We start from the raw sequence: 11,360 nt of genomic DNA, 5'->3' as shown, positions 1-11,360 counted from the left end.
CAATGCCGCGATCTTGATGTTGGCTCACTGCAACCTCGGCTTCCTGGGTTCAAGTGATTTTCCTGCCTCAGCCTCCTGAGTAGCTGGGATTACAGGCATGTGCCACTACACTCGGCTAATTTTTTTTGTATTTTTAGTACAGACGGGGTTTCGCTGTGTTGGTCAGGCTGGTCTTGAACTCCTGATCTCAAATAATCCGCCTGCCTCGGCCTCTGAAAGTGCTAGGATTACAGGTGTGAGCCACTGTGCCCAGCAAAATTTTTAAAAATTTAGTTTGACACTGTTTAAAATGTTTTTTCCATTATTAAGATAATGTAAGATCTTTACAAGTTACTCCTAATATATAACCAGTTCTGTTTGTGTTGAAACTATTCTTTCATCCTGAGCTTTCTATCCTTCATTTGTCACCATTGAGTTTAATTTTGTTAGTAGTTCATGACTTGAACTAACTAAAAATTTTCAAATGTGGTTCTTATCAATGTCTTAGTCTGTTTGTGCTGCTGTAATAAAATACGACAGACTGGGTAGTTTATAAACAATAGAAATTAACTTCTCAGTTCTGGAGTCTAAAAAGTCCCAAGATCGAGGCACTGTTATATTGAGGGCTTAGTCTCTGTTTCCAAAATAATGCCTTGGTGCTGTGTCCTCTGATTCCGTAAGTGCAAAAAAGAAAGGCAAACTCCCATCCCCAAGCCCTTTTATAAGGGCACCTAATCCCATTTATGAGGGCAGAGCCCTCATGACTTATTCACCTCCCAAGTACTGCTGCAATAGAGGTTAAGTTTCAACATGAATGTTAGAGACAAAAACATTCGAACTATTGCAATGAAGATAACGCTGTATAGTTTGGTAAATATCTTTGGAGCAAACAAAGGCATTTTTCACGGCACTAAGGACTTTGCAACTGCTTTTCAAATTAGGATGATTGGCTTGAAAATCATATCTTGTTTGGTGAACAGTAAGGCCCATCTTGGGGAAGATGGAGTGTCCATGGTGCTAATTCTACTACTTCTTCATTTCTGTTAGCATCACTTTTGGGGTGCTAATAGAAATGTATGAGTGATTTGTTTGGCCCATTTTCCTGTGCCTTCTGTGGCTCTGTTGAACTCCACCTTGAAGATGATACTTGGTTTGGTGAATAGTAGCTTGTTTTTATCTGCCTGATTTAAAAGTTAAATATGCTGAAAAACACACTCCACTTCCCTGTTTGAAGGCAATTATTTCTCATTTTTTAAGCTGTTTTGTTATTTATTGGGTTATTTCTTCTAATAATATGTAATACTTAAGTTGACACTTTAGTTTTAGATATTACCTGTTATTCTGTTAGACAAGTTTTGGATCTCCATGGCCCTTTTGTCCTCATTTCTCTCTTTTCTATAGTTGTATCACAGATTTTCATTAGATTCACATTCTGTGTAAGTAAAGACATAAAGTATACTTTGTTTAATTCTATTGTGAGTTCATAATTATGTTCACTTTTCACTTGCTTTATTTTCTTTCCATTTGTGAGCGTATTTTTAATAGTTTGAAACAATTTTCCACATGACTAGACTTCTCAAGATAAATGTTAGTTTGATCTTTTTTTTTTTTTAAACCATGAAAACATCCTTTTTAAGATGGTCTTGCTCTGTCACATAGGCTAGAGTGCAGTGGAACATGATCATGGCTCACTGGAACCTCCACTTCCTGGGCTCAAGCAATCCTCCCACCTCAGCCCCCAGAGTAGCTGGGACTACAGGCACTTGCCACCATGCCTGGCTAATTTATTTTCTGTAGAGATGGGGTCAAACTCATGGGCTCAAACGATCCTCCTGCCTTGGCCTCCCAAAGCACTGAAATTACAGGTGTGAGCCATCACATGTGGCCAAAAACATCCTTTATCTTCTCCAATTGGTCTGCTTGCCCTCTAGGCTTACTACACATTTTTTATTCTGGAAATTTATTTTGGTTGGCCATACACGTCATTGTTCTCCAGTATTGGATCCCTTGTTTTCTGGATGCCATGTTTACCTCTTCAGTTTAATTCCATTTTCTGTGTGGAGCCATCTTCCAGTAGTTTCCTCAGAGAACATAAATGGGGAAATTTGAGACCTTCCATGTCTGACTCTGTTCTTGTGATAATGTGGATAAAATAGTAACATTCTTTACATTCCATTCCATAGCCATCTATTTGTTTAAAACTAGATTTCTATTCAGAGACTTTACGAAGAGTAAGAATCTAATGGCGTTGGTAGAGTTGAGAACATCCTTCTAGTAGGGGGATTCCAGTGGAAGTGCGGAGATGTTCCCCCATCTTTTGGCCTTATAATAATACATATCTTCTCAATTATCATGGATATCTCCTACTGTAGGGCCTATGTTGTTTGAAGTCTCATCTTGAGTGAGTGCTAGTGCTGTGCCACTTGCTTCTACTTCTGCCAAGGAGCACAGAATACTGGACATTTTTCCATATTAAAATGATATAAATGGTATTAGTCTTTAACTTTGAAAACCATGTATTTTGAGTATTTTCGAATACTCATGTTAGCATGAGGTAGGTCTTTCTTTAAAACTTCTGTGTGTTTGAAACTTCCAGAGATTTCTTTAAAGTACAGAGACTAGACTGACATAGAGGTCTGTCTCTACTTGTTTTTTTGCAATATGCCCAAGTATGTTTTTTCAAAAATTCACAGATATTGTTATATGAATGAATCTTTAGTTTGATTGTTGAATCTTTTGCCTTGTTTGATAAACTATATTGACTAACAATAAACCTGTATTAAGTGCTCACTTTGTACCTTGTGCTTTTTAAATAGGCGAACCCTCCAAAAACGTCTTGTGAAATTAGATTATATTGGTATACCCCTTTTACAGATGAAGTAATGAGGTTTAGAAAAAGCAACTTGCTCAGGGTAATATCTTAGAGATATTAATTAGCTTCCTTGAGGTCACCTAGAATTTTAGTGTGATGGAGCTAGAGTTCTAAACTAGTTAGTCTGACTCGAAGCCTATTTATTAACTTTTATACCACCTGCCATATGATTTTGTTATCCTGATTTTGGCTATCCTTTGAATAGCCAAAATCATATATTCATATCCTTCAAATATCTTAAAAATGCTAGTTTTTAATTCTTACAAGTTTGCATTATGGATGATTTCGAGGTTCACATATTTGAAATATATTTTACATTTAAAAAAATTAGTAGTTAAATTTGTATATTGAACCTAAAAGTATTCTAATCTAGTTGACTATAAACCAATCTAAATTTTTCTAGATAATTCTATTTGCTTTCCAGGTTTGTAATTTCTGATTTCATAATTTTTCAAGGATTGCCTGGACATCGGGAAGTTGAAGTTAAATATGTGGACTTCGGTAATACTGCAAAAATAACAATTAAAGACATCCGTAAAATAAAAGATGAGTTTCTGAATCCCCCAGAAAAGGTAATCTACTTATTATGAATTCTAGAGCTGGAATATTAGCATACAGGAATACAGAAGTATTTTTAGAAGCTATTTTCACCATAGAAATGTTAACTACCATTTTTGTCTAGTTTCTGATACAAGGACTGTAGATAAATATTGCTATGGTTACTACTGAAGAAGTAATATGTATATCATGGTAAATAACCATATTAAAACATTAACCATGTACATTTGTGTCTTAAGTACTTGTTGACAGCTTTTAATATATCATTTTGAGATCCTATATTTGGTAAGAGTCATGTTCATGATATATCAAGGTAAAAATGCTTATCTCAGAGGTACTTTTCACTGTGATCACATTTATGCTTAAGTATATATGTGTTTGCAATAGAGAAGCCCGGGACAATATATAAAAGACTCTGAACCTTGCTTATCTCTGGGGAGTGGTAGTATTCTGAAAGAAGGGTAAGAACAGGCCTTATTTTCTAATTATATACTCTCTGTTGTTTTTAAGTCATGTTTTTCATTTTAGGAAATCTGTAGTATTATTTAAAAAAAAAAACTTTAAAATACAAATAAGCAGGCTTGGTGGCTTATGGCTATAATCCCAACACCTTGGGAGGCCAAGACAGGTGGGTCACAAGGTCAAAAGTTCGAGACCAGACTGGCCAACGGGGTTTAGTAGAAACCCTGCCTCTACTAAAAAGATACAAAAAATTAGCTGGACATGGTGGTGCATGCCTGTAATCCCAGCTATTCGGGAGGCTGAGGCAGGAGAATCACTTGAACCTGGGAATCGGAGGTTGCAGTGAGTCGAGATCCTTCCATTGCACTCCAGCCTGGGTGACAGGGCGAGACTCCATCTAAAAACAAAACAAAACAAAACAAAAAAACAAAACCCAAAAGAAATGAGCAAAAGGGAGAATCACTCAATCATTGTTCAATATTTTTGTTATGTATACTTCTAGATGAATCTTCTGTGTTTTCAACAGTTATAGAATCAGACTATAAACCATCCTGTACAAGTAATTAATGTATCATAAGTAACTTTAATGAACGCTTGTTATTCTAGTATGTGAATGTACAGCAGTTCATTTAGCCAAATTCTCTGCTAATTTCAATGATTCGTGTTTATAAAGTGCTTTTACAGACTCCTTCACACATCATGTATTTCTAATATGTATTAAATTCAAATATAAAGATTAGTTTTGTACACACTTACATAAAACTTTAATTCCAAAAAGTAGGTAGAAATTGAATTTTTATCTTAATGGTGGAATTTTGTCTGACACAGGCAATTAAATGTAAGCTGGCCTATATTGAACCATATAAAAGGGCAATGCAGTGGTCCAAAGAAGCTAAAGAAAAATTTGAACAAAAGGCTCAAGATAAATTTATGATATGTTCAGTTATCAGTAAGTTCCATTTTTACTTGTTATGTAATCACATATAATTTTAAATAATAACATGAATAACACTTTTCAAATCTTAGAATAAATTCAGTGTGCCATCAGTAGTAGTGGTGAGAGTTATGGTTTGTTGAGAATTAGGTACAATGGAATTATGTCTTTTGTGAGCTCTTAAAGTCATCAGGGCAAAAATCACAATAAAGATTAAGTTATCTTTGACATGACCGCTTGAAAGCCCTAAAGCCAGGAATTAACTTCTTTTATTTGTTTGCGTTTTTGCTAGTGCTCTGTCCTTGTCTTTGACATAGTAGATGCTAACTTTTAATTTCCAGCAAAGAGGGGAGGTGGGACATGATTGGTAAATCGTTTTCGATTGCTGTTTTTGTCACACTGGCTTAAGCAAATTCAACTGTGGGTTCTCAGCATATTTTGAACAAAGCTTTTCGTTTTTTGGAGCAGTTGGGCCCAAAATGTAATCTGACCACTAGCCCACAATTTTGTAACCTAACAGGTTCTGAGAATCAAAAGTTCAGTAGCAAAATTTGTTCTGAATTGGCATGAGACTGTATAGTCTTTATCTCTTTTGTGGTGAATATTCATATTTTACTTCAAGAGAATGTTTGTTTGTGGGCTGCTGCCCCAGACTCTGCTGGGGGTATATATACAGTATATACCTATATATACAGTATAGGTGCCAAGCTTCTTTTCTCAATTAGAAGAATTCTGAATTCTGAAACATGCCTGCCCCAAGGGTTTTAGATAGGGGGATTGGGAATCTGGCATGTTTTTTTGTTTTTCGAGTCAGGGTCTCATTCTGTCACCCAAGGTGGAGTACAAAGCTGTGAAGAATGGCTCCCTGCAGCTTCAACCTCCAGGGCTCAAGTGCCCCTCCTGTCTTAGCCTCCCATGTAGCTGAGACCACAGGCGTACACCACCATGGCCAGCTAATTGTTTTTTTAATTTTTTTGTAGAGATGGGATCTTATTTTGTTGCTCAGGCCAGTCTCGAACTCTTAGGCTCAAGCAATTCTCCTTCCTCGGCCTCCCAAAGTGCTGGGATTACAGGTGTTAGCCACTGTGCCTGACCAGGAATCTATTTTTTATCTGGTATTTTTTATCAGTTCCAAAGCTGTAACACACACTGGCTGGGTTGGGTTTAATGAATATATGTGCAGGATACATGAGACCGTGTTTACTTAGCATAGACGTATAGGACTTTCAGGGGTAGTTTTTACTGTATCCATGTCTTTTATCATAAAATTATCGGACTGTCCGCTGAGGAAACTGGAGCTTAGAAATGAATTGCTCAAAGTCGTAACCTAGAAATGATAGTATATTTTTGATTATTTATTTACTTCAGAATAATAACTTGTTCTAAAGAAATAGTGTCATTTAAGAGGAATATGATTATGCAGATTGTATCCTTAGCCTATAGAATTTTTGTATCTAGTGTCTCTGAAATGGACAAATGAATTAAAGACCTCTTGGTCCTTGAACAGTCTCCACTGATTTTGAGCCAACTTTAACTTGTATAACTGTTCTCAGGTTTAGGCATTGTGTTCTTTGGGGTTTTTGCTCCTTCCTAGAATAATCTCCCATGGACAATCAATCAAGATTTCTTGGGTTTCTTCCTTGATTTCTCTTTTTTCTTTCTCACTTAATTAATACCAGTGACATCCAAACACTAGCTGTAGCATAGTTATTAACCTAGATTATCTTATGTGTAAGGAGTGCCAGAAGGCCTTGCCCAACTACAGCTGTCTTTCCCCATTCACCTGCACAGCAGTAAAGTTGGGAGTTCAAGATCTTTAGAATAAAGTGAACTACCACAGCTGAGAACAGGAACCTGCCATTAATACATAACGCTGTTTCGTTAGAAAGGAAGGGACATTTGCTTTCTAAGGTAACATTATATTTGATTAGGAAGAGAGCAGGGAAGATGATAAAGGTATAGAACACAGAGAAAGTTGACCCTATTGGAAGGGAGAACTTTATGCATAAGAAGTATAAAACCAAAGAACTAAAGTTAACACAAGAGATAGGAAAGTAGGGAGATCAAAGTTTATTGAGGCTCAGTGTTGCTTAGCCTTTTGTGTCTAGATAATTTATCTGGACCATTGAAAAGTAGCCAGGAATTTTTTTTTTTTTCAACTCCTAAAAAAGCTCTTTAGGCCAGGTGTGGTGGCTGATGCCTGTAATCCCAGTACTTTGTGGTAGGGGGTGAGGGGGGTAAGGTGGATGGAACACCTGAGATCAGGAGTTTGAGACCAGCCTGGCCAACATGGTGAAAACCTGACTACTAAAAATACAAAAAAATAAAGCTGCATGTGGTGGCATGCAGCTGTAGTGTCAGTGGGAGGCTGAGGCAGGAGAATCATTTGAACCTCAGAGGCAGATGTTGCAGTGAGTTGAGATTGTGCCACTGCACACTCCAGCCTGAGTGACAGAGCAAGACTTTGTCTCAAAAAAAAAAAAAAAAAAAAAAAAGGCAACAAATCCCCTGAAGAAAGTGGACTGCTTCTGGAGGACCCAGGAAACTCCCTCAAAACTATGAGTGCCCCTGGATGTTGATCACCACCTGCAGAGGTCTGTCCTGCAGACCCTGACTCAACGACGAATGAATGAATGCACTCTCACACCCAGTACGGTGATTTGAGTGGGCTAAAGATGGTCCACCATCCACTGCTTTCAGAGGGCGATTGCAGCTTACTGGCCATGACTCCCTGTGTCTCCTCACATTAATTCAGTATAGATTTAATAACAGAGGTTCTAAGCCAACATGCTTATGATAATTAACATGGTTAAAAGAGTGGTTTTATGAGTGATAAAAGCTTTCGGTTGGAGGGGTGCCCAGGGTAAACACCATTAATAGATAATTCCCCTTTGACCTCACCCTGAGAGGGTCATCCAACAGCGCAAAGTTTACATGAACAAACAAATGAGTGTAGGGACAAAGGAATGTGGGGTAAACAGACTTAGCTGGGGAAGCTTTATTATCCTAATCTCACTCTATGACTTAAAATTCTTTTTTTTTTAATTGCATTTTAGGTTTAGGGGTACATGTGAAGAACATGTAAGATTGTTTCATAGGTACACACGTGGCAGTGTGGTTTGCTGCCTTCCTCCCCATCACCTATATCTGGCATTTCTCCCCACGTTATCCCTCCCCAACTCCCCATCCCCCGCTGTCCCTCCCCTATTTCCCCCAACATATCTGTGTGTGTGATGCTCCCCTCCCTGTGTCCACATGTTCTCATTGTTCAACACCTGCCTGTGAGTGAGAACATGCGGTGTTTGATTTTCTGTTCTTGTGTCAGTTTGCTGAGAATGATGGTTTCCAGGTTCATCCATGTCCCTACAAAGAACACGAACTCATCGTTTTTTTATGGCTGTGTAGTGTTCCATGATGTATATCTTCCACATTTTCCCTGTCCATTCTATCATCGATGGGCATTTGGGTTGGTTCCAAGTTTTTACTATTTATTGTAAACAGTGCCAGAATGAACATTCATGTGCATGTGTCCTTATACTAGAATGATTTATAACCCTTTGGATATATACCCAGTAATGGGATTGCTGGGTCAAATGGAATTTCTATTTTTAGGTCCTTGAGGAATCGCCACACTGTCTTCCACAATGGTCGAACTAATTTACACTTCTACCAACAGTGTAAAAGTGTTCCTATTACTCCACATCCTCTCCAGCATTTGTTGTCTCCACACTTTTTAAATGATTGCCATTCTAACTGGTGTGAAATGGTATCTCAATGTAGTTTTAATTTGCATTTCTCTAATGACCAGTGATGATGAGCATTTTTTCATGTTTGTTGGCCTCATATATGTCTTCTTTTGTGAAGTGTCTGTTCATATCCTTCGCCCATTTTTCAATGGGCTTGTTTGTTTTTTTCTTATAAACCTGTTTTAGTTCTTTGTAGATTCTGAATATTAGCCCTTTGTCATATGGGTAGATTGCAAAATTTTTTTCCCATTCTGTTGGTTGCCAATTCACTCTAATGACCGTTTCTTTCGCTGTGCAGAAACTGTGGAGTTTGATTAGGTCCCATTTGCCTATTTTGGCTTTCATTGCCAATGCTTTTGGTGTTTTATTTGTGAAGTCCTTCCCTGTGCCTATGTCCTGAATGGTTTTGCCTAGATTTTCTTCTAGGGTATTTATGGTGTTAGGTCTTATGTTTAAGTCTTTAATCCATCTGGAGTTAATTTTAGTGTAAGGTGTCAGGAAGGGGTCCAGTTTCTGCTTTCTGCATATGGCTAGCCAGTTTTCCCAACACCATTTATTAAACAGGGAATCCTTTCCCCATTGCTTGCTTTTGTCAGGTTTGTCAAAGATCAGATGGTTGTAGACGTGTGGCGTTGCCTCCGAGGCCTCTGTTCTGTTCCATTGGTCTGTATCTCTGTTTTGGTACCAGTACCATGCTGTATTGATTACTGTAGCCTTTTAGTATAGTTTGAAGTGAGGTAATGTGAGGCCTCCCAGTTTGTTCTTTTTGCTTAGAATTGACTTGGCTATGCGGGCTCTCTTTTGGTTCCCTGTGAAATTTAAGGTGGTTTTTTCCAGTTCTGTGCAGAAGGTCATTGGTAGCTTGATGGGGATAGCGTTGAATCTGTAAATTACTTTGGGTAGTATGGCCATTTTCATGATACTGATTCTTCCTAACCATGAGCATGGAATGTTTCTCCATCTGTTTGTGTCCTCTCCTATTTCATTGAGCAATGGTTTGTAGTTCTCCTTGAAGAGGTCCTTTACATTCTTTGTTAGTTGTATTCCTAGACATTTTATTCTCTTGGTAGCAATTTTGAATGGCAGTTCATTCTTGATTTGGCTCTCTTTAAGTCTGTTATTGGTGTATAGGAATGCTTGTGATTTTTGCACATTGATTTTGTACCCTGAGACTTTGCTGAAGTTGCTTGTCGGTTTCAGGAGATTTGGGGCTGAGACAATAGAGTCTTCTAAATATACAACATGTCGTCTGCAAATAGAGACAATTCGACTTCCTCCTTTCCTAACTGAATACCCTTTATTTCTTTTTCTTGCCCGATTGCTCTGGCCAGAACTTCCAATACTATATTGAATAGGAGTGGTGAGAGAGGGCATCCTTGTCTAGTGCCAGATTTTAAAGGGAATGCTTCCAGGTTTTGCCCATTCAGTATGATATTGGCTGTTGGTTTGTCGTAAATAACTTTTATTATTTTGAGATACATTCCATCAATACCTAGTTTATTGAGGGTTTCTAGCATAAAGAGCTGTTGGATTTTGTGAAAGGCCTTCTCTGCAGCTATTGAGATAATTGTAGTTTTTGTCTTTGGTTCTGTTGATATGGTGAATTCAGAAAACTTCAGGCCAATATCCATGATGAACATAGATGCAAAAATCTTCAATAAAATACTGGCAAGCTGGTTGCAACAGCACATCAAAAAGCTTATGCACCATGATCAAGCAGGCTTCATCCCAGGGATGCAAGACTGGTTCAAAATTCTAACGTAATGAACCGGCTGCTTTCAGCCTGTTCCATTAAAACATTTCGGCCTTCCAAAAGGTTTGAGACTGTAATCTTCTAACTTTCCCTAATATTTTGCCAGCCACCCTGAGTGAATCACAACATGCCCCAACCACAGAAATGGGAAAGGGAGACCCTCCTCTCCTGAACACACACTGGAGAAGCCGAAGGTCTGTTTCTGGGAGAAGTTTCTGACTTTACCTGGAGCGGAGTCAATTTGGATAGCCAAGTGAAATAAAGGGATAGAAGAGGCAGCAGAAAGGCTCTGGAAGCTCACTGGGTCCCTAAGCAGCCCATTCCTGCCTGGCACCACAGGGATTCAATGGGAGAGGAACAGGGGGTAAAATTCCCCGGGGAGAAGGAAATCTCTAGCTGAAATTTGTAACAATTTAAGCAGGATGAGAAGCCGCCTGGCCAGAACTCAGGGAAAGGTGCAAATCTGGTGTGCAGACTCTACAGGCAGGCGAGTAACCAAACCCTTTCTTTCCCAGCTGGGAGTCAGAGGGCCTGGGACAGGTTTTCAAACCCCTGTAGCTCTGTGCCCAGACACAGACTCGGGGCTGTTGGTAGGGACACAGTGATAGACTGGCCTTTTGATTTGTGTGGGAACTGGGTGAAGCCTGTGACTGCCATCTTTCCCCTACTTCCGTGACAACCTGCATGACTCAGCAGAGGCAACCATAATCCTCCTAGGTACAACTCCAGTGACCTGGGCATCTCGCCCCCACCCCCCACAGCAGCCTCAGCAAGATCTACCCAACGAGAGTCTGAGTTCAAACACACCTAGCCCTATCCCACCTGGTGGTCCTCCCCATCCACCCTGGTAGCTGAAAACAAAGGACATATAATCTTGGGAGTTTTACGGCCCTGTCCATCGCTGGTTCCTCCCATACTACCACAGTTGATGCTCTCTGGAAAGTGCCACCGCTTTTCAGGAGGCTAACCAGCACAAACATAGAGCATTAAACCACCAAAGCTAAGAACCCTCATGGAGCCCATTGCAGCCCACTGCTACCTTGACCAGAACAGGCA

General features: G+C 39.1%; 1 protein-coding gene across 1 annotated transcript in view; it reads left to right on the top strand.

Annotated features, from left to right (window-relative positions):
• The window catches only part of RNF17 (ring finger protein 17), a 104,689-nt gene that overhangs the window by 50,501 nt on the left and 42,828 nt on the right, over window positions 1-11,360 (top strand). The window contains exons 17-18 of the mRNA XM_017537548.2: window positions 3,308-3,423; window positions 4,700-4,820. Of these exons, the coding sequence (XP_017393037.1) occupies window positions 3,308-3,423; window positions 4,700-4,820 (237 nt within the window). The remainder of the gene's footprint in view (window positions 1-3,307; window positions 3,424-4,699; window positions 4,821-11,360) is intronic.

This window comes from Cebus imitator, unplaced genomic scaffold, assembly GCF_001604975.1.
Source record: "Cebus imitator isolate Cc_AM_T3 unplaced genomic scaffold, Cebus_imitator-1.0 Scaffold103, whole genome shotgun sequence".
NCBI classification, from domain to species: domain Eukaryota; kingdom Metazoa; phylum Chordata; class Mammalia; order Primates; family Cebidae; genus Cebus; species Cebus imitator.
The sequence above is the reverse complement of the archived record's forward strand: the minus strand, read 5'-3'. Positions and strand labels throughout refer to the sequence as shown.